General features: G+C 49.4%; 1 protein-coding gene across 2 annotated transcripts in view; it reads right to left on the minus strand.

The window, feature by feature from the left end:
* Nucleotides 1-700: 700 nt before the first annotated feature.
* The window catches only part of LOC144155361 (luciferin 4-monooxygenase-like), a 72,617-nt gene continuing 49,560 nt past the window's right edge, over nucleotides 701-23,757 (minus strand). The window contains exons 11-12 of one of the 2 annotated variants that reach the window (XM_077686732.1): nucleotides 2,016-2,198; nucleotides 701-1,083 (exon numbers count right to left, since the gene is read on the minus strand). In XM_077686732.1, the coding sequence (XP_077542858.1) occupies nucleotides 2,062-2,198 (137 nt within the window). In that variant the 3' untranslated portion in view covers nucleotides 701-1,083; nucleotides 2,016-2,061. The remainder of the gene's footprint in view (nucleotides 1,084-2,015; nucleotides 2,199-23,757) is intronic. The other variant, XM_077686733.1, reaches the window with a different exon arrangement.

Genomic DNA, 23,757 nt, shown 5'->3' on the forward strand with positions numbered 1-23,757 from the left:
TGGTAAGTGGCTCGATGTACTCGTAGATCTAGCAACCATAGGTTTGAACAGCCATAATGAAGGGAGATGTTTCTGCTCGCCCTCATATTTTACCACCCAGATAATGGCCACTCATTCGATGCCGTGATCTACTACGGGTACGAGTTCACGTTAGTCCTGTGGGTTCTTTTTGTGCCGTTGATTCTGCGTCGAGTGACTTCATCCTGGCAGCTGCCGTCACTTTTGTTGTTGGCAAGGTAAGCTTAGGGCAGACCTTTCTTTAGTTTCTTACTCGAGGTGCTTGTCCTGGTTGATGTTAGGCAGCGTAGCCTTAGTGGTGTATTGTTAGCCAGCGTTTCAAAGCAGGCAGAGTTCGACTCAGTGTTAGATCCCTGCACAGAGTTCCGCGCGAAATATTTTGCCGACTTGATTGATTGATTGTAGGGTTTAACGCGCCGACGCAACGCAGGCGATGAGGCGCGCCGTAGTGGAGGGCTCCGGATTAATTTTGACCACCTGGGGATCTTTAACGTGCGCCGAAATCTCGTACACACGGGCGTTTTTGCTTTTCGCCTCCATCAGAAAAGCGGCCGCCGCGGCCGGGAATCGAACCCGCGACCTCGTGCTCAGCAGCGCAACGCCTTAGCCACTGAGCCACCGCGGCGGGTATTTTGCCGACTTCCAATTTGGTTGAATTTTTATTTATGGACACTTCAAGAGGATAACTGCATTTACCCAGATAGCTACAACTATTTTGCCAATTTACCAAGTTGTGCAAGAAGTTAAAAAAAGCTATAAAATGAATATAGTTTGGAAAAGAATCTTGTTTCGTGCGCTTCCCGCGTGATCAGAGTTGATTTTTGCTCTTAGAAAGTGGGGATTTATTACAGACGCTTCAAAGGTGGCGTCGGTATCTCCGCAGGCGCAACTTGGTGAAAGACGCCCTCGTCGATGAGAGGAAATTTTGTGCACTGTTCATGAAGGACGCGGATGCAGTGGAAAAACGTGATGGGTGCGCTGCTGTTCTGTGGTGGTCTCGTCGCTGCGGTCTTGCACAAGACGTCGATTGGCTGTGCATGCATGTGAGAAGGCGTCAAATTGTCCCTATTAATAAAAAAGAGTGTAGGAAAGTACAAAATCAACAGTGCATAAAGACACCAAAACAAACATGATACAGTAAATGCCTCAAAACAGTACAGCACATGTACGAAGTAAAAAATATGGTCCGCACAATATATTGACATCAATAGAAAAATATATTTGCAAGAAAACACGTAAAGCTCGGGTGAGGTGGCTTGGTTTTAACGGAGCAGTGCGGTTTGAACGGAGCAGTAGGTATCCAGTGACATTGTTTGTCAGCCGTACTTTATTGCCTCGGCTAGAGATGAGCAAACCTTCAACATTCCGAAATCATTTGCTGTATTAGCATCTGTCGGGTACGAAACTATTGTGCGAAACGTCTTCAGTTTTTCGAAAGTAGACGCCTACTCTTTGGATTTCGCGGTCGAGTGCAGAACTGGTACGGCGCACGACGCCGCGCTTTCGTAATTTAAAATACCCATTTTTGAAAAGTCATGCGAAGCAAGAAACAAGCGCAAGGCTGCTGTTTCATTGGTTCGGCATTTTATACGTGGTTTTAGTAAGTCATGCGATAGCTTTATCGAGCCCTAAAATTGCTGCGTGGGTAAGTTGCGACGACGACGTAAGATAACAGAGTTTCTCAAGTAAGTCCAAGGACGTACGCCATTATTTATAAGCGAACTCTCGGATATAGCGTGGATCTTCGTGTTCCATTTATCCGTGAACGCCTACACGACTGACTGCTTTCGAACTCCAAACGTCAACAACTTCGCTGCCATCGACGCGATGGCAGCGAAGTTGTTGAGGTTTGGAGTTCTGAAGACGATGAGGCTCAGTGAAAGCGAAACGATGTGGCAGGCAAGAGACAAAAATGAAAGCACAATTATTGGTCTGTGCGCAGCTAACAGTGTCGGAAAGTGTTCGCCAAAAAGATAAAATAGGCTGGTGCACCTCACCTTTTCCCACAAGCTTTTAAGGTAGAAATAATGGTTTTTCCTTTCTTTACTGCGACGCTGATTGTAGTTTCTCAGCGTAGGCTTTTCTCAGCGCGGAACGAAGGTTCTTGCCCGTGAAGGACTTGGGGATGCTGTCAACGAACTCCAGTCCACCGTGCAAGTGCTTTTGGTAGCTGGACTGATCTGGGAAGGAAACATACACGCACTTGAGAGCTGCAGTCCTGAAAAGGGGATCCGTGGAGCCCATATTGTCCACCGAGATACTTAAGGGGGAAGGAGAGGAAAAGGGGCCCACGAAACCCGCAATGTTGAGTGGCATTATCATCCCCCTATGTCCGTCTTTTCCGGTTCATTTAAGCTAAGATGTAAACGGTTGGCTTTATCGCAAAGGGTACAATCTTTTGACTCCTGTGCACAACCCGAGTTGTTAGCTTGGCTTTCTAACTTATAGCACCACAGCTTTCTGAGAAAGTTTCAACATACAGGAAAAATGTACAAGTGCTGAAATTTGGTAAGAACAGTTGCTTACATAACCTACATCTTCACATCGCTTTCTGAAACGAGGACCTCTACAACTACTGTTTTAACCCCGCTGCGTCTATAGTTCATACCACAAGCTGCGTGCAGCACTGTTTAGACTACATTGTTGCCAATCGAGCGCCCACTGAGGGCGCCTAACAAACCGCCAAGGAAAGCGAGAATAAGCGCGGGGCCTTGGGGTCCCACCTGGCGGGAAGGGAAACTGAAAGGCCCTTTCAAAACACCCTTCACGGTGAGTTAGGCGCCCTCAGTGGGCGTTCGATTGACAACAATGTAGCCTTCACAGCGCTGCATGCAGGTTGTGGTATGATCTATAGTATTTATATCGAATAAATGAAGAGTAGATGCAGTGATTACCATTACTCTAATATGAACATAAGCGCACTGATAGCTGGACAAATATTAGACGTGACCCCCCCCCCCCCCCCCCCCCCCCCCCCCAATTACCCAGAATGTCGCCACAAGGTGCGGAACATTTCACGCGAACATGAACGACCTTCTGGCCTGTGTTGCCTCCCATGCAGCGTAGGCAGTCAAACAAGATATGAAGCACTTCTTAGGACGAACTCATGACGGAAGCAGGCAGAGCACGTTCCACATATTCGTGTTGTTTCTGCTTGCTTCCTTCATTTTGAATTGTGTGGTTGGAAGGTAGCGCTTGTGAGCCAACCGGTGTGTCGAACCGAAACAGAACGAGAACCAAACCGGTATTTTTTTTCTGCAACAGAATATGAACCGGAACTACTATTTTTTTAACTATACTTAACTCGAACCGGAACTGAACAAAAACACATCCGCAACAAAAACGGTTACCGGTTCGGGACGAAACGATTCGACCATCCATTCTGTGCATATACAATGCGCGGTCAGTGTCATTCTGAATTTTTTCCCTTCGCGTGCCATCAACTTCGTAATCTCAAACGCACTTTTTCCTTATAGATCAGTCACAACACTGTCAGCGCACTCTTCGTGGTCGCAACATACTTAAAGAGGCGCGCACCACTGCTGCAATGGTGTATTGCAGGTGGTCGCGCGATCAGAGTGTAAGGCTGGGCAAATGAAATGTCGCACTATCGGCAGCCTGCATGCAGGCGATATGAGACATTGACTTTGACCTTCCTTCTGCGACTGTGCCGGGCATTCAGGCCGCAAGATTGTTGTAGCGCGCAGCGGTGAAGGTTCACCCCTAAACGTGCCTCCTTGTTTAATTTCATAATTTAAAGTGTAAATATTTGACAAATATGAGCCGTGCAGTGGCTTAGTGAGTGGCCAAGCCGTGGGCTGCTGACCGCAAGGATCCGGGTTCGATCGCCGCTCCCGGCGGCCCATTTTTCTGTTTTAGACGGAAAGAGAAAACTCCCATTTAGAGATCTCAACGCATGTTAAGGCTTCTTACGTCGTTAAGCTATTCTGCAGCCCTGTAATGTATACGGGCGCGCTTCGTACCACGTATACGTAGCATGAGGGCATCAAACGCGCCAATACTTTGCCCATCACGTGGTTTAAAATTATTACTGGCAGAGTTCATACACGAATATTTTCTCTTTTTTGATGCTTTCAGCCATCGAATGAGCCCAAAACCAAAGGCAGATTTTTCTTCAGACATCCGTTCCTTTGCTTGACCTTTCACATAACCAAACGCGAAGGCAGCGGACGCCGTGGTGCCTGGTATAATCGTCAGTTTGTTCGGTGTGCAGAGCGGACCAGTTCGAGTTTTTTTAACGCACCCAAACAATGATAACAGACATAGCAGCGAAAACTGTTAGCGTATGGTACGCGTTTTATCCTTAAAAAAACTGAACCCCCGACCTTGCAGGCAGTACGTATTTCGTTAGTACGTATTTCGTCAGGCAGTATGCAAGAAAGGCAGGCCGCTCCATGGCATGGTCTCATGCGCCTAGCCAGGTCGGCAGGCTCACTGAGGAGTGAGCTCACACATCCCCCACTCATCACTCACGAGTGAGTGGTTTGTAGGCCTCACCATCGTTTCGGCCTGGCGAGTGCGAGAACAATGATACTCCGCAAATATTTAAAATAATGTTTAGTGCTAATCAGTAAGGAATTCGTATAGTATAAGTAGTAAGTAGTAGTATAGTATATAGTATAAGTAAGGAATTCGTATAGTATTCGTATATATAAGAAGGGTCGAGGAACGATCCTTAATAAATATTTACTGGAGAAATCGTTTAAAAAAATATGCGCAATATTAATTGCGCGTAAAACAACCATAACACCTACGCAGAAACGCTCTTTACAAAAAGTCTTCTCAGAGATATTGAAGAAAAGTAAATCAATGTAGTATCGGGATCCACGAAAAACCCTTAATACATCATTGCAGGAAAAATCGTTTCCAAGAAATTGAGTCTATTGGTAATTATGCGTAATTGTATTTGATATAAACTCAATTTGTTTTTTTCTTTTTGTTCTTTTTTTAGTCATTTATGTGCACACCAGAAACTCTATTTGTATCGAAATCGCCCTGCAGTGAAACGTCTGGGGGCCTACTTGTTGGTGTGCTGATATGTCCGCGCACCGAAATTCCGCGTAAAAATAACTCAGTTAAAACGTGTTATTCTATTCCTTACGGTCCGTAGATTTTGGATGGTGTTCTAGTTGATTCTTTTGCTTTGTTCAACGATTTGTTACCAGAATTTTTATTCGAGACATTGGTGGCAGTGAAGCCATTTTTTTACTTAGAAGCTATATATCATTCGTTCGTATGCATTTCTTGTTGTCGTGGTGCGTCAGCAGGATTGTTCAGCAGAATGCAATATGAAGCAAAGCGAAATTTCACCGAATTCCGACACATGGGCATTTTCGTTCCTTGCTGCCATTAGAAAACGGACGCAGCGGCCGGGAGAATCGGCGTCCTTGCGACCAGCAGCACAACTAATTAGCCCCTGAACAACTTCTGCGGGTTAACCACTAAACCTAATTAACACTGTTCAATTAAAACTAATCTTCAGCCACAGAAGCTGTTTAGCGCTGCTTCTATATCGGTAACAATCGTGCGCGACGGGTTTCATTGTCATGCAGCGATGCTGTCTTTCTTTTTTTGCTCCGTCGTCCTCCATCACTGCATTCGGGGTTTTCCCAAATGCGGGCCAGGGCCGTCTATTTGTTCTTTGCTTCGACGAGAAGGTGTCCGTTGTAGGCAATTATAATGAGTTCGAATGCTTGCAAGCGCTCGCGAGCTCCCTGCGCCAAAGCCTGCAATAGCACTGTCCCCACGTAGTCTTCTGCCCTACGCCGGTGCTAGTAGCGCGCCGCCGATCGCGCAAAAACGCTTCGTCACGTCTGTCTAGACAGACGAGTGAAGCGTCGTCTGCGCTTGCAGACGATGCTTTAGCTGCCCGGTTTTTGAGACGCTCGAAGTACCCTCGTTCCCGTGCTTGGATTTCGGGACGTTTTACGCAATTGCCTGCGTGGAAACGTCGAGTAAATCATTGGGCATACTTTCCTAAATGGGTGTGCGAGTTGTGGGGATATGTGTAGTGATAGAAACGTGTTTCAGGCCGTTTCCCGTGGAATAAACGACGACTGATATCCGTCTGGGCGTGCCGCGAAGTTTCCGTCGGTATCCGTTGCCCTCTGAACTGCAGTGAACTGAACCTTCCCGCGGTTTGGAGCCTTCAAAAGGTGACATGGTTGGATTTACCATTTTCAAACCAGGTGGTGGTAGGCAAGTTGGCCACAACAAAAATTTTCCGCGTCGGACGCTGCAGTGCGCCTAAGGTCTGTTTTTGCGTCAGCCACAGAGGTGGCGGAGGAGGCTGCAGGTGAGGAGCAACTTAGAAGTCATGCTCTGGTGCTTGTGCGTTAACTAGTGATGATGATGATACATGGAGTTTCCTACGGAATGTGTGCGCCGCCGGCTGTCTCGAAGGATGGATCAGCATGGAACCAAGATTGCCGGTAAGCTTACTATTTAAACCGTCATTTCCCCTGAGTGGAAATAGTGCGTAATCCGCTCATGGGAAGTTAAAAATAACCACTGTAGTTGCGGCAAACGGGCTGGGAAAATTGCAACATTTTTCTCGCTGCATTTCGTGGATCCTATTGTGCTTCGTGTTTCGTGACAGCGTTTGTGAATCACCATACCTTATGTCAGGGAAGGGAAGTGTCAGCACTCCGCAAGTTTTTCGAATGGCAGCAGAGCCCTCGGTATTTTTTTTCGATTCGAATGCCGGTTTGTACGGTCGAAAATGACTAACAAACTATCGCCGATTTAAACTTCTACATATATACCTCGTGAACTTCCAAGAATAACACCGGTGACGCAGGTGACGCAGGTGAGTTGGGCTTTGAGTGCAACGTCATTGCGACAGGTGAAGTGCTTCGTGAGCGGCGCATAGACGCTTCGTCACTGACGTCCAGACACCCGGTCGCTTTCTGTGCCTTCGTTTGGAGGCTGCTCCTTTCTTAAAAGCACCGTTTCGCGAACGCGAGTGCTCCTGCACGACGGCTTCCCAGACAGCCTTTCTTGGGCTACTTAGACATTTTGTTACGTCCGTCCGTCCGTCCGTCCGTCCGTCCGTCCGTCCGTCCGTCCGTCCGTCCGTCCGTCCGTCCGTCCGTCCGCGTGCGTGCGTGCGTGCGTGCGTGCGTGCGTGCGTGCGTGCGTGCGTGCGTGCGTGCGTGCGTGCGTGCGTGCGTGCGTGCGTGCGTGCGTGCGTGCGTGCGTGCGTGCGTGCGTGCGTGTGTGTGTGTGTGTGTGTGTGTGTGTGTGTGTGTGTGTGTGTGTGTGTGTGTGTGTGTGTGTGTGTGTGTGTGTGTGTGTGTGTGTGTGTGTGTGTGTGTGTGTGTGTGTGTGTGTGTGTGTGTGTGTGTGTGTGTGTGTGTGTGTGTGTGTGTGTGTGTGTGTGTGTGAGAGAGAGTGTGTGTGTGTGAGTGTGTGTGCGTGTGTGAGAGTGTGAGAGTGAAACTGACTGACTGACTGACTGACTGAGAGTGTTGAGGGCCAGTGGTGAGCGCGAGCGCGAGGGAGTGCTAGTGGTGAGCGGGAGCCCGTGTGAGTGCGAGTGACGAGGACGAGCAATGAGCGGGAGCGCGAATGAGTGCTTGAGATATTTTTTTAGTGGGTGCGAGTGAGTGACGTCCAGTTTTGCCGAGGTATGCCTAGCCTTCATAGTGACTTGCTGGCTATAGTCCAACTCACTCCTGCTGCTACTCATCCCGGAGGGGGAACACTGCTGTCTCCCCCAAAGAGTTCCCTCTCGTTGTTCACAAGCCAAGTTACCCTTCCAGTTTCTGATTGCATAATCTGTACTATAAAGTTCGGCAGTGTAGCGGAAGTTACGATGGCAGGCGTCAGGAGGGCGGGAGACGTAATTACAGTGACGCGCACATGCGAGATAGCTATGGCTCAACATACGCTGCGAGATCGCCGGTGCGGAAGCCACAACAGCAACACTGACAATCCAAGCCTCCGCCACCGGTGACCAGCCTACTCCACGAATGCGTCGCCAACACCGACACAAACGCAACCCCACAACACTTGAAGATTCTCTACCAGACAATCACATTAAGGTGATACTTCGCCCACAAGCCCACAAGGAGAACCTTACCAGTGTCGATGCCGCGACTCCCGCTGATCTTCTACAAGACCAAGTCGATCTACCTCGACACGCGGCGGACCAACCACGTCGCCACTACCGATCTAACTTCATTTGGGTGAGTATCCTGACAGAAGCTCGGGCGCAACGCTACCTTGAGCTCCCTTTCCTGCCCTGGAAGGAAGTCACACCCTTGCCAACCACATTCCTCCTCCCAGCGACGCTGTAGTAGGTGCCAGCTTCACGGTGCCGCCAGAATATGATGCGAACACTATCCTTCACGGCCTGTTGGATCGCAACCAGTCGATACGAATCTAATAAGGTACGTTGTTGGGCTAGTTGGTCGGTCATACTTAAGGGGATGTATAACGCTAAAAAAGACGAAGCACGGCACAAGGACGAAGCGCTCACTTTCAACTACTGGTTTATTGAAGCAAGCACTTATTTATAACAACGGATTACATAAAAACGAGCAAACTAAGCGACGCAAACCAAAAAAAAGGAAAAACAAATTTGATATTCCACAGCACATTGTTATCGCCCCCTTCTCGAGCCATGGGCTTCCAAGTCAGAAATCTCTTTTGGCGATGAAGCAATTGATGCTTGACTAATGCATCTGTCCGTCCGGCTTTGAAAATTTCCAGTACTGCCACTGTTGCTCTGGTTGTCTGGTTCTTGCTTTTAAAGCAAAGCTTTCTACCTCTACCCCCCAAGGGTTCTTTCGCGACCGTTGGTGTCACCAGAAAACTCCGGCGAACAAATAAAAGAATTTACTGGCACCGCCGCGAATCGAACCTGGAACTAATAGACTAACAAAGCGAGAGCCCGTTGTCTTACCGATTTAGCTACGAGCCCACGCAAAGACAGGGAAGACAGGTGGTGTACTCACCAAGTACATCTACGGGTTTACCCCCTGCGTTCTCGCTGAATGCCACGTGAAAGCGTCACGCGACCACTCACGCCCGTCTAGCGGCCCTGTGCGCACCTTGCTCATGTGCTAAGGGTTACAAAAATTAAAGGAAATTCACACCAATGCATGGCATTTCATTTCTAGTACGCCAATGTGCTAACGCCTGTGGCCTCAGTGTTCACGTAAAAAATCACAGCTCCTTGTCGTTCGCCCTCACGCCAAATCAAGGAATACATTCAAATACTCCTTGATGGCCAGACCATCACTCCAGGCCCCACCATCAAGATCCTGAGCCTACATCTCGAGGCTAACACCAAGAGTGACGTCTCCTTGCATCGCCTCAAAAACAGCAATAATCAAATCATACACATGATCAGGCGAATTGCCACCAAGAAGCGAAACCTAAAGGAATCCGGTACCTTTCGATTAATTGAAGATTTTGTCCTCTCGAGAGTCACTTACGTCAACCCCATGTCTTCTTCTCGACAAGGAAGACATAGAGATGCTTTATATAATGATTAGAAAGGCGGTCAAGCAGGCCATTGGTCTTCTCATGAGTACGTCCACACAGAGGCTGCTTAGCACGGGACTCCACAACACGGTGGAAGAGATGATAGAAGGCCATCTTTCAAACCAGAAGGTCCGACTCAGAACTGCGGTGGGTAACCGCATGCTTCACCAGATTGGCTGGGCAGCCCAGAATGTCACTCCGCTTGACGTACTCCCAGACTCTTGGCGACTAAAACTAAAGATGCTCCCTTTGCTTAGAAATATGAACCCCTCACATGACGAGGGTCACCGAAAAGCACGGGCTCAAGCGCTAAACACCACCCTCGGTGGGGATCACGCAGTTATCTACACAGACGCCTGCAAATATCGAGGGCAGCAATACGCCATCATCGTGGCTACCTCTAGAACCAACCTCCTTGCGTGTACCTCGCTTAGGACCCAAGAAATGGCGGCAGCGGAAGAGGCAGCCGTCACTTTGGCTCTCACTCAACCAGGGGTTCGGAGGGTAGTCACCGATTTACAGCAAACCTACTGGAATTACCAGTTGGGTTGGGTGTCCTGACCTGCACTGCGCGTGCTAAAAAACCACTCCCCAAACGGTTCCATTCAGTTCATCTGGACACCCCCTCACGCTTCAATGGAGGGCAACAAATACGCCCACCCAACAAGCCTGCGCTTTTACCGTAATCCCGTGCTATGGAGCTGCACGAGGACAGTCACCCGCTTGTCACGTTCAGGGAGATAACCCAGCATTATCGCCTTCTTAGACAGTCCGTACCTTCGCCTTACCCTGACCTTTCCAGAGAACAACAAACTACCCTACGACTCATACAATCCGGGCTCCTTCCCACAGCCTACGCGTCTTCACTTAATGCATCCGAATCGCTACGACGCTGAATGTAAATTTTGCTCAGAAGTAGGAACACTCCGCCCCGTAATCGGGGTGTGCGACTTTAGCCCTGAGCACCATCCTCTCTTTCCGTCAACTACCCAACAAGAGCAATGGGAGATGCTGCTGTCTAGCCCTTTTCTACCTACCCAGCTTCAGCGGGTGGAAGGAACACAGGCCGCGCGGACTGCATATGGGCCCCACAGAAGAAGGAATCACTCCCCAGGGCTGCACTCTGGGCCGTTCAGAAATCTGAACAGAAGTATTTCTTCCTCCTCCCCCTCCTTCTCTGCCGCAAATCTCGTCGCCTCCGTCCGCGGCGTATAGACGGAGAAGTCAGATCGTCTAACACCGGGTTGGAGCTTACTCTAATTTTATAAAAAAGTTTCCACTCTTGTGCTACACCAATACAACTCAACCAAACACCGTTCATTGATCATGCATTGCTTTAACCTTACCAAGAATATGTCTTTGAAGTAATAAATGGTGTGTTTAAGTGCATTCCACTTCTCTCTGGTTTTACTATTCGTAGAGCGATGTGAGTGAATTAAAGTGACGTGGTAATCGTTATGGGCGCCGTTTACAGCTTTGCTTTCCAACCACATTCACGGGGTGGATTGGCGCGAATTTTTTAGCAATATCTTGCAGTTTAAAAACAAAGGCACGCATCCACAATCACGACAGTGCTGCCCAAACGTGGCCCTGCTTCTGCCGCACGTTTTAGTTATGCTCCCTCAATCTGAAGTTTATGCATCGACCCGCTTGACCAATACGCATTCCTTGCCACACTGAGTCGGAAAGGAGTATACCACGCCTTCTGCTCATGGTACGAAATGATTTTCGTGCTTTATCGAGCACCCTTTCGGTACAAAACGTCGACCTTTGCACGCTTTTCAATCTTTTTAATATTATGGGGAATTCTGTGCAAATACGGTATTGCCACTCTTATTGCGTGGTTCGTCAGCGTTTCGCGCGTGTCCTTGGTCTTTAGCTCTATGTTTAAGTTTTGCGGCCAACCCTTCACCCACTGTAATAAGTAAAGGTTTCGGATACCCAGAGGCAGAAAGCCGTTCCTTTTGATATAAATAAGTGGTTATAAGTGGTTATAAATAAGTGCTTTTTTCAACAAACCAGTAGTTGAAAGTTAGCGCTTTGTTCTTGTGCATCCTTTCCGTCCTAGCTTCGTCTTTTTTTGCGCTATGCACCCCCTTCAGTACCCTTCGAATCATCGACGCAAAGCAGCTTAACAGCTCTAGTCGTGGAAGTCCTCTTTCAAGGCACTACAGTACTCTATTAGATCCGCTACAGGGTAGCCACTATGCGTTGCAACCCCCTCAAAAGAAAACAAGGGGCATGCTTTTCCTTCTGGCGCCCCGGCCACCGTAAAGACGTATGCCCTCATCCACCCACTGCGAAACGCTGCACCACCTGCGGTACACCACACCCCAGCCAAGCCACCCCTGCACGCCTTTGTGTATCATATGTGGCGCGGCCCACCTCACTGGGTCGGTTGGATGCTCCAACCGCTTGAAACCACAGCGCAAGGCCATTCCTCCAGCCATGACTGGGCAACATATTGCTTCACTGAAGACAAGCGGCACGCCACCTGCCACTTCAGCACCCATGCACCGAAACCATCACCAATACCACCGGCAAGCCTTCATACAGCCAAGTTGCACAAGGATTCCCTTCTCACCCGCCCAGAGGCCCGTCATCGCAGGTGAGCCCCCAGAGCCCTCCCAAACTACCCCATCCCTCTCTACCCAATTCCCTACCCCCAACGCGCAGGCAGGGCACTAGATACTAAACACTTATTTCGCGAAATGAAAACAGTGCGCGAAACAATCCTTAAAAGAACACGCGCCTTGCGCACGAAAATCACTCTCTCCGCCGACGTCTCAACTCCCCCACCCTGTGTACCCCCAGCCACACAAACACAGGCACAAGCACAAGCTACCCTTGAATCGGACTCCCACCCTCCGCATTTCAAGGGAAAAGCAGGATCTGACTAACCTCGCCAAGCTAAGGCGAGGTTAGTCCACCCACCACGCAGCAGGAACTTCGTGCAGAATTTCAATAGCTTTTAGCATCATTTGAAAACAAAACGACTGGGCAAATAACTGCGCTCCAGGGATCCATGCATGACCTTCACGCCGAAGTACTTGAATGGATGCGCACCATTACCCAACCGCACCTTGAAACAGCCCCTCCCATTCTAGCGCCCCTGTACGTTCCTCTTCATATTGAAGCTGACTCCGACCAGAATCCCCAATGCAGTGTTGTATGGCAATGGATACCGAAACAAACGGAACACCCTGCAGGCGCTCTTCACCCCATTGTACAAAACCCCTGATATTATAGCCTTACAAGAGGGTGGACCCAACGTATAACTCCTGAATTACACACCCTACCTCAACCCTAACTTTCTTCAAGTGGCCACGCTAATTCAGAGCAACTATAGTGTAGAGCAGCACATTTTCTCTTCGAACATCCCTCACATCTTCACCGTTATACTGCCGACGAAACTCGGACAGACCAGACTCCACGTTCTCAATATATATATAGCTCTCCAAAGCAAACAAAACACACCTTCGGCGACCTCTTCCACTCTGCTCTCGCAATCGCTAGAGTACCCCTTCACGACAACGTGTACCAAATATTACACCTCTGCGTAGAGCAGGGGTCGCACAAACACGAAAAAAAGATTTCACTTTATCTCCTGGCTCACCAACCATACCTTGCCGCCACACTTGCGCGCTCTGACGCAGTTCTTTCCGGCTCTGACGCGCCTCTATGACGCACGAGACACTGCCCAGTGCGGCGCCGCGAACGCGAACCACAGCGACAGCGCTCACCGTGCAACCGGAATCTGGTGGGCGGAGCATGCGCGTCGAGTGCTAAAAAAAAAAAAAGCGTGCGCAGGGCTTGGCCAACAGCACAGCCAATGACTGCACGTGCATCAAGGAGGGTTATGCATTGCCCTGTTTCTCTCGGTGGTCTTGCGCCGGGTCGATGACGTCGCGGCTTCCACAGTGCTTCGGAGGAGCTACTAGAGGAGGAGAGCCCCAGGCTTTATGGGTGACCCCTTTTAATGAGCGATAACTCGGCTAATACTTAACGAATTTAAACAATTTTTGCGGGACGACGTTCCTTGGATAGTACTCCAGTGACTGCGCACGCAAAATCGTAAGATTCGGCAGCCTATTTAGGGCCCCTTTAACGCCCCTCACACCGCACCACCAAGAAAGGAGGCCTCCTCTGGGACACTATTTAAGCACTCCACATTACAGCACACAATGAGTACGACCTAGCCACCCGCATTGGCACCAGCGTTCAACGCGACACGCTACTTAGCTGACCTTACACTATCGCACTGCCTCGGTCCGGCCACTTCGCAACCTACTCCACATGCACTGGGAAGTGACCATGACGTTACCGAACTCAACACTTCACTACAGCTATCCCCCCACGAACATCCCACTCACACTAAGATCACAGATTGGGAAGCCTTCTGATTACACAACCAACACTTACCGCCCCCACAAGGTAGCACAGGGGAGGGCCTAGAGGAGTGGGTCTTTAAAATTCTGCGTACAAAACAAGAGCACGATCGCCCAATCGACCCGGACATCCCTGCGGAGTATGTAGACTCTAAAATGCTTCACCCTTGGGAAGCATATGGTAGTCTCGAGCGTCGGTGGAAGCGTCACAAACACCGCCATCGACCCCGCCGCGAGCTAAATTTACTTCGGCAGGAAATCACCTAACATGCAACCTATCTGGCCAGAACTAGCTAGCTCTAACTATGCGACTACTATGAGGGGCAAGCTCTCCATGCATCGCAATTGGGCATTACTCCGCCATCTCCTCGATCCCACAAAATATCTAACGCACCGACATACGTGTAGCTTTTCCATAGTTTAAACTTTTCCAAAGAGGCCATGCTTCGTCAACTCCAAACAAAATACATTCTGAAGCCATCTCCTTCTGACTCGACTCCTCTTTTCTACAACGGCACTCCCAATCCGAAGCTAGATGCTGAGCTTACGCTAAAGGAGGCAGAGGCAGCCCTACGCGCCCTGCGCCGGTAAACGGCTCCCGGCACAGACAGAATTTCGAGCAAAATTCTTCGTCATCTCGATGACACATATATAGACCACTTCACCCAACTCTTCGATACACACCGGAAAGCTGGCACGCTACCTAGGAGTTGGAAGCATTCCAAAATCACTTTAATCCCCAAGCCAGCCCAGTCCGACCAACCTCACTCACCTCCTGCATCGGTAAACTTTCCGAACACGTCATCCACAATTGACTATTCGCATACCTTGAAGAACACTCTCTTTCTCCCCAACCGATGACATCTCGCTTTGGGTCACGAAAGGCAGCGATGCCCACATAGAGGCCACACTCTCAGCAGGGGCTGCCACGGTCTCCCGTCTTGCGGCACAAGCGGCCTTGACTTGCTCGACAGCTAAATTGGCGCTCTTACTTCCTCCACTTCGGGCTAGGCCCACTCCCCCGACCTCCATTCAGATTATCCTGGACGGACACCCAATCCCCCTGGTCTCCCAGCTACGCCTTCTCGGCATACATCTCCAAGCCAACAGAGACAGACTCTATTGTCACCCCTTTTAAAGACGAATGCACCGCGCGGGATGTCCGGTGTCTTCGTCTTATCAGACGGCGTTCAGGAACCCATGCTCCCTGGCGGCATCCTCGCCAGTTGGATGACAGCAGCTTGTATCTCGGGAAGAGAGCTGATTAATGTGGCCTCCCACTGCTCATTACTTCTTATATGTATGCCTTGTTCGAAGGCATGTGGTTTATTGGGGCATTGTCATGCCATGTGTTGTAGTGTGGCTGCTGCAATGTCACACTACTTGCATCTGTCCGTGTACCTATCTGGATAGCTGCCGTGACACCTGCGCATTCAACTGCTTGCCATTTGTTTAGCGCAGTGCGGGCAGCAGGACATTTCATTCGGAGCAGCCTATAGTGCTAGGTAATCTCTCGGTAAGTTGCCAGTCTGTCCCTCCCCCTCCTTCCCCACCCCGTCACAGACGGCACGTTGTCGGATTCGAAGTGAGCCTGGTTCGTGTATCCTCGCGCTGCTTCATCTCCAATCTCGTTCTCCAGAAGAGACGAGAGAGCTAGCGTCCATACCAGGTGGATGTGCCTTGAAACAGAGGTCGCGCTGTTCGTAAGTATTTTTGCAGCTGTGGTGGAGATCCTACCGAGCGCATAGTTGCGCATGGTGGGATTGGAGTCCTATATGACGGTAGTAGTCTGCGTGCCCGAATTGCAAGAGATATGACCACCTCTTCGCCCGTTTCTGGGTTGGACGTAGGGATTGAGCAGGATGAGGTGGCGTTTCCCTGGTGACCTACTACCACGGCCACTACCGCACGTTGGCCAGGGTAGCCCGCCGTCTCGACGTATCATACCGCTGGATTTGAGCTGTACTGCTTGTAGAGCACCTCAGCACGGGAAAGCCGACAGTCTTGATGGTACTCCGTATGCATGTTTCTATGGAGCGGGGCCACACTGATTTTGGCTCGTAGGTCCTCTTCAAAGGTGTCTTTGGTTCACTTCTAGTCCGCGTAAGGTTTGTGCAGCGACTCCAGAATGGCCCACCCAGTTGGGGTCCCAGCCAGCCTGTTGTACAAACACCATACATCTCTCGCGCACCCACACAATCCTCACTATTGGTCTCATCAAACGTATCGCGTCTCGGAGACATCGACTAACAAAATTAGAACGGCTTGCACTGGTGCGGCGCTTCCAGATGAGCCGTTTTTGCTATCACCTCCTGCACGCACCGCTCACCCGGTCCGTGTACATGTCCTAAACGTGCTTTACGGGCTACAAAAGCTCTGATCACGTACCTGCAGCACACAGATCTAGACCAATGTTTGTAAATAATTCAATGCTTCTGTGCGCATCAACTTCTTCAACATCATCCTCATAATCTTTATCACGTCATCATCTGGCGTAGCAAGTTAGGCATTTTAGCCCGGCTAACATCGCCAGACTTCATTAAGGATCGTTCTCTCTCGCTCTCAACGCGGCTTATTCGACGCTTTACTTCGTACAGCCTATCGCTCCGTGCTACTGCTGCAACGACACGCACCCTGCTAACGACTTCTCGCACTTGGAATACAAAATACCATAGATGAACTAATTGAAGCCCATCGCCTCGCCCAGCTCACGCGCCATTCCCAGACCCCGGCTGGTCGGCAGATCTTTGAGCGAATCCATGCCAACCAGACCCTCCAGCTCATCCCCTGGCTTTTCCGCTCACGTCACCCGATCCCGCGCAATGTGCATCCAACTTACCACCACGGACGCCGTCTTGCCCGCGCCCAGGCACACCTCTCCCGCTACCCCCCCCCCCCCCCCCCCCCTTTGAGTACATGCTCCACGTAGACGCAGCGGCTTACCCAACCCGTCCGGCCTTCGCACTTGCTGTAGTAGGCGCTTCTCCAGCATCCACTCAGGACTCAGCTACAATCGCCCCCTCTTCAGTAACTGCGGAGGAAGCAGCCAACGCCCTTGCCCTTACTCAATTACCTACCCCCCATATCATTTTATCTGACTCCCAAACTGCCATGCGAAATTACACAACGGGCGTCATTTCTGTCGCCGCCTTCAAAATTCATCTTCAGAATCCTCCTGCCCACCCCGTAATGCTGCTGTGGATTCCAGCTGTTACGAATCAGCCCACCGCTGGGCTTTGTTTCAACACTCCTCAGATGTGCGGCGAAGCCTCCACTACGTGCGCCTTTCAAGCAGGCCCCCTTTGTCGGTAACTCGCGCTTGCAGCCGACAATTCAAACAAGCTGTGACAGGCCTGGACCAGGCGCCTCGCTATCGGCGCGATCAAACTTCGATGGCGGCCGACGCAACACGCGGAAACTTGTCCCAAGGACGCAGAAGCTGTTGCGGAGACCTCCTCTCTCCCCTCTTTCGGACTCAGCGTGCGCCGCTACCACCGACTGCTCACGAACTCTGGAAAGAGTGTTGTGTGTGTCTGTGCCGTTCGTGACGTGTGCACAATCTAGAGGGAACGCTTGTTTTGACCGTTGGCGCTTTGGGTATAAATAAGACCCCCCAAGCGCTGTAGTTCATTCCTGTTTGAGCAGTGAATCAATGCTGTCACTCTGCTCGAGTCCTGTACTGTAACCTCGCCTGTCGGGGCATTGTTCTTTGGCTTCGGCTCATCTCTCGCTTTGAAGTAAACAGTTACGTTTGCCTATGGCTTCTGGACTTCTTCACAGCTGCATCATTGGCTGGCCGCTCGCTTCAACTCGCTACCAAACGTATGTCCGAGGCGATGGAGCTCGGCTCGGGTCGGCCTTCCCGTATGCAGCAACGGGTTGTCAGCGGTGGGATGACAACGTCGCAACAACTGGTGGCAGCGGTGGGATGACAACGTCGCAACACGGCCCGCACCGGCGTGGGGTGTAATGAGACGACACACCAACACGCCCGAGCTTTGATATCCCGGGCTCCCGTTTCTTTTATGCCTACACACGGCATCCCCGAAATGTCCCACTCGATCCTTCTCATGCGGACATAACTCAACATTACCGCCTCCTCCGCAGGAACCTACCTCCACTGCACCCTTCACTCACTCCGCCGGCAGCGCACATGTGGCAGCTCTTACAGAAACACGGTTTCCCACAGCGAACACTCCTTGTGCACACCCACCCACACCAATTGGCCTCCCCTCACTGCCCTTCGTGTGGTGAACAGGACACACCCTTCCACTCCCTATGCGAGTGTACGCGCGACCCTTTCCCCCCTTGGTGAACAGGACACACTCTTCCACTTCCTATGTGAGTGTACGCGTGACCCTTTCCTTCCTGTCCCCTCCACCTATCACTGGGAGTACGCTCTGGGTAGCTCTGACCTGAAAAACCAAGACGCCGTCACGGCCAGAGCAGGGGGCCACCACCCGTTAAATGAAGTGGCGCTACTACTAGCACTACTACGACTACTGGAAATGCGTTTCAGTGATCAGCATTCATGTAGTCACTGAACGTTAAGTGAAACTTTTAATTTAATTTTGGCTACCAACCTTCAGCAGGTGCCTGCTAACGATTTATTTCATTTCATTTCATTTCATTTATTTTACCCTCAAGGCCAGGGGCTTTACAGAGGGGAGTGGGTGAAAACAACAAAAGGTACAACAAAAGCAGCATGAGTGATGGTATACATTATCAGATAGTGCCGGCAAAAACGGTGTCAACTAAGTTCCTTCGGAACTGTAGAGGCTCTGTGATGGCAGCTGTTGGCCCGGGAAGGTGGTTCCAGTCCTGCGATGTCCTGGGTATAAATGACTGCGAACATGTCTTAGTGTGACAATGCATTACTCCTACCTTATGCTGATGATCAATGCGTGAAGAGACATAGGATGGTGAAGGAATGAAGGATGTGCGGAGAACCGGAGTATGGTAAAAAATTTTGTGGAAGAAACAAAGACGGAAGTACCGGCGACGAGTTGCTAGTTCTGATAAACAAAGTGAGTTTTTCATGGAAGTGACACTCGATGTACGACTATAATTACGGTAGATGAAACGGGCGGCATTATTTTGAACGCGTTCAAGAGAGTTAGTCAGGGTTGCACAGCTCGGGTCCCAAATTGGGGAAGCATATTCAAGTTTTGGGCGGACTAATGTTTTATACAGCAGTGTTTTTAGGTCAACCGGGGCAGTAGAAAAGTTTCGGCGTAGGTAGCCTAGGGTTCTATTGGCATTGTTAATTATGTTATCAATGTGAACAGACCAGGTGAGATCTGAGGATATGTTTACTCCCAAATAGCGGTAAGATGTTACAAACTCGAGAATAGAACTGTTAAGGTTATAGGAAGGTAGAGCAGAAGGTTTAAGTCTTGAAACACGTAAAATTTTGCACTTGTTAGGGTTTAGTTCCATCTTCCATGTGTTGCACCAGGACGTGATTGCGTTAATATCTGTTTGCAAAAGTTTAATATCGTTGTCATCATTAATTTCGCGAAAAATAACGCAATCATCCGCGAACAAGTGGATGTTAGACGAAACGCAGCCAGGTAGATCATTCACGTAAATTAAAAATAGCAGGGGACCTAGGACAGAGCCTTGTGGGATGCCAGAATAAACGGGACTGGGTGAAGATTCGTGATTATTGGCGACTACATACTGTGACCTATTAACGAGAAACAATTCAAGCCATGAAAGAAGATTAGCATCAAGGTTTAGTTTACTCAGTTTTAAAAGAAGTAGATTGTGAGAGACTTTATCGAACGCTTTAGCGAAATCAAGGAATACACAGTCTGCGCATGAGCGGCGGTCCAAAATCAAATGAAGCTTATGAGTGAATGATAACAGTTGCGTTTCGCACGAGAACGTCTTGCGGAAGCCGTGTTGAGCCGGGGTAAAAAAGGAGTTCGATTCAAGAAAATTTATGAGACTAGAAAAGATAACATGTTCAAGGATTTTACATGGGATACTTGTTAGTGATATGGGGCGATAATTACAGGGGGAATGTCTATTACCGGACTTGTGCAGCGGGACCACCTTCCCGACCTTGAAATCAGCAGGTATTTCGTGGGTGTCCAGGGACTGCTGGAATATTTTAGATAGGGCAACAGAACAACAGGCAACAGTGTTTCTCAGAAATTTTGCGGAAATTAAATCTGGACCTGGACTGGAAGACACTTTCAATGATTCGATTATTTTTGCTACACCACGCGGATCGATTACAATAGGAGTCATTAAGGGGTAATCAAAATTGGACGTACATATCGGAGCCGAGCTAACTGTACGAACGAAATTTTTGCAGAATTCGGTATTAAGGACAAAAGGGCACTCGGTGTCGGGCACAGACTGGTCATTGCTATCTGTTAGTTGAATACAGTTACTTTTGGCCGGATTAATGACGCTCCAAAATTTATGTGGGTTACTAGCGAGCAACGATGGTAACGTGTTTTGAAAAAAAATCGTTTTTGCTTGTTTTACCGCTGAAATATATTCGGTATTAGCGGCCTTGTACGCGTCCCAACGGACAGTCGAGGTTTGACATTTCTTTGCAGCTCGGTATAATCTTTTTTTGCGATTTGACAGTCTCTTTAGATAAGAGTTATACCATGGCGTTTTAGTATTTGTTTTGAGACTGCGTGAAGGGATATACTTACGAACTAGTTCATGGACCTTATTTTTAAACGTTTTCCAATTATGCTCCAATGAGTGTTCCGCGAAGTTTTCTATGAATGCATCTACAAATATTGAGAGTTCACTATTTATGGCTTCAAAGTTTGCCCTTCCGTAATCATGAATTACTTTCGTGGTACGCGTGTTTTTAGGAACTGGAAGGTTTATCTCAAATGATAAAGTAAGATGGTCGCTCATTACGGGTAAATATGCTATCTCCGAGACTACTTCAGGATATGTTGTTAGAATTAGGTCCAGTGTGTTAGCCGTGTCGTTCGTTATTCTAGTTGGCTTAGTGACTATTTGCGAAAAATTAAACAAAGAACAGAGATCTAGGAATTCATTGGTATTCGAGGTTTGCGAACTAGATACTGGCTGATCTGATTTCCAGGAAATATTTGGGAAGTTGAAGTCACCCATTAGAAAGATTGGTGCAGAGGGATGTCGCGTAGTGACAATATTAAGAGCGTCGTGCAATTCGGCGTTAAAGGAAGGCGGATACGTTGGCGAGCGGTAGCAGACTGCAAATATGAACTTACGATGGTTTATTTCTACGCATGCCCAAACAGTTTCCAGTTCACTATTGACGTGGATGACATGAGACTGTAGCGATTTCTTGATAGCAAGTAGCACACCACCACCCCGGCGCGAAGTCCGGTCACAGCGATAAATTGAGAAGGATGATACAGCATTAAAGAATTCACTGTCATGAACATTGGAATGAAGCCAAGTTTCAGTTAGAGCGATGATGTCAGCATTGCAAGTGTCAACCAGAGAGTTAAAAGATTCGCGCTTGTTAGTGATGCTTCGAACATTCGCAAGTAGAACGTTAATGCGTGGTGCCAACAAAGATACATCAGCTCCCCTCAATGCATCCTAGCTGTCATTGACGAGTGCATTCGGTCCATTATCAACATCCAAGGGTGCGCGTGTCACTTCCTTAATGCTGTCCGTTGCCCTTTCGTACATGAAACATTTATTATTTGCAAAAAGCTTGTTGTGCGGTAGTGTGAAGGACAATGGTTGTGGCCGGTTTTTAGCAAACTCTATAAGCTTTCTTCGCGCCAACCGCGTGGCTGGTGAAAAGTCATCCGAAATAGAGACTTCTTGTAGTTTTAGCTTTGGTCGGGCGGAAAATATCTTTTCTTTGAATCTAAAGTTGGCCAGTTTCATGATCACGGGACGGCATTTCGTTTCATCGAACGTACCAAGGCGATGTGCGCGTTCAACTACACTTTGGGGAAAAACTTCACCAAGCGCGGATGAAAGAACTGCTAGTGTTTTTTCTTCAGTTTGCTGCCACGTCTCGCGCGAGTCGGGAATGCCGTGAAAAATTACATTGTTTCGCCTTGAGCGATCCTCAAGGTCATCAAGTCGGGAATTCAGTAGCAACTGCTGAACTGCTACTCGCTCTGTGGCTTCTTCGATACCCGCAAGGTTGTCACCGTAAGCGTCGCACGCGCAAGCTTTACTTTCAAGGCATTCAAGACGACGAGACATGTCATGCAGTTTCAGTTCTAAGGACTGGTGGCTGGATTTCAGTTCTTTAACATCCGACATCACTTCAGCTTGTGTTTTAGCCATTTCAGTGGTCCTTTCGTTAATTTCTTTAAGGAGCTCGAGTACAGTGGCATATCCTTCAGGCTGAGCTTCATCCTGAGCTGCAGAGTCGGTTCGTGAGGCACCCTTCTTATTGGGGCCGGGATTAGTCTCGACATCCCCCGACTGCAGGAGCAAAAGTGCGACATCAATACACTCACACAATGTCACACATAACACTTGTGGGCATGGGAGCAGTAACAGAAAGCGGTTGTCGCTTCGTTTAGCGAAGATAGCGAGGCAGTTACGCACCTGCGGTACGAAGAAACGGTGTGCGTCAGGCATTGTGCCACGAGCGCTGCTCCCATGCCCACTGAAGGGGACATCGGCGTGAGGGCTGCTTATGTCCATGCTGGCTACTGTAGGGGTCGCTTCAAACGGTTCCACAATCCAGCAGGGAGCGGATTGCTTGCAGATAGCGCCGAGTCGACGAGGGGGGACGATAACGACGGTTGGCGAACGGGTAATCCAAGCTTCAACAAACCGAGGATGAGCATCACACGTGGGAACGCCAGCTGTCGTAGAACCGTGAAGCTGTGACGAATGAAGGCACCAACAGGCTGTCACGGTCAGCAAAACCTGCGGTACGAAGAAACGGTGTGCGTCAGGCATTGTGCCACGAGCGCTGCTCCCATGCCCACTGAAGGGGACATCGGCGTGAGGGCTGCTTATGTCCATGCTGGCTACTGTAGGGGTCGCTTCAAACGGTTCCACAATCCAGCAGGGAGCGGATTGCTTGCAGATAGCGCCGAGTCGACGAGGGGGGACGATAACGACGGTTGGCGAACGGGTAATCCAAGCTTCAACAAACCGAGGATGAGCATCACACGTGGGAACGCCAGCTGTCGTAGAACCGTGAAGCTGTGACGAATGAAGGCACCAACAGGCTGTCACGGTCAGCAAAACCTGCGGTACGAAGAAACGGTGTGCGTCAGGCATTGTGCCACGAGCGCTGCTCCCATGCCCACAATTTTGTACCCATCGTAGGGTACAAAATACAGTGAACTCCCGTTAAGACGAACTCGAAGGGACCAGGATAATTTGTTCATCTTATCAGACGTTCGTCTTATCAGAAGCCCTCCCCCCAAAAAAAGAATCGGAAATACGCCCATGTGCATGCAAATATCTTGCTTCAAAACGGTGAATAAAGTAGACCCTTACAATGGAGGAAAAAGACAAAAAAATCATTTATTTGAGTGCGCAACTTGATAGCAGACTGTCTTCTACTTTTGTCTGGTTTTATCCAGTCCAAGCGATGACGGAGAGCGTACGCCCGCTATCGCAAGTGACCACGCAGCAGATACAGGGAGGGGACTCTTCGCTTTCTCGGCGGTGACGCGGTGGGACTCGCGTCACGAACCGAAGCGAACTCGCATGCTCCTGCTGAGAAACGGCGTTGGTCAGGAGAGCTGATACGTTCGCGAACAGGAAGTCTCCGTCGTTGCTTTTTTATACTTTTTTCATGCTCCTAGTTTTGTGCCTCTCTCCTTCAGAGCAGAGCGACCACAAAATTCGCCCTCGCTATTTTTTTTCTTTGCATTTCCGC

Source organism: Haemaphysalis longicornis, unplaced genomic scaffold, assembly GCF_048455015.1.
Source record: "Haemaphysalis longicornis isolate Haplotype H1 unplaced genomic scaffold, Haemaphysalis longicornis Haplotype H1 scaffold_1, whole genome shotgun sequence".
NCBI lineage: Eukaryota > Metazoa > Arthropoda > Arachnida > Ixodida > Ixodidae > Haemaphysalis > Haemaphysalis longicornis.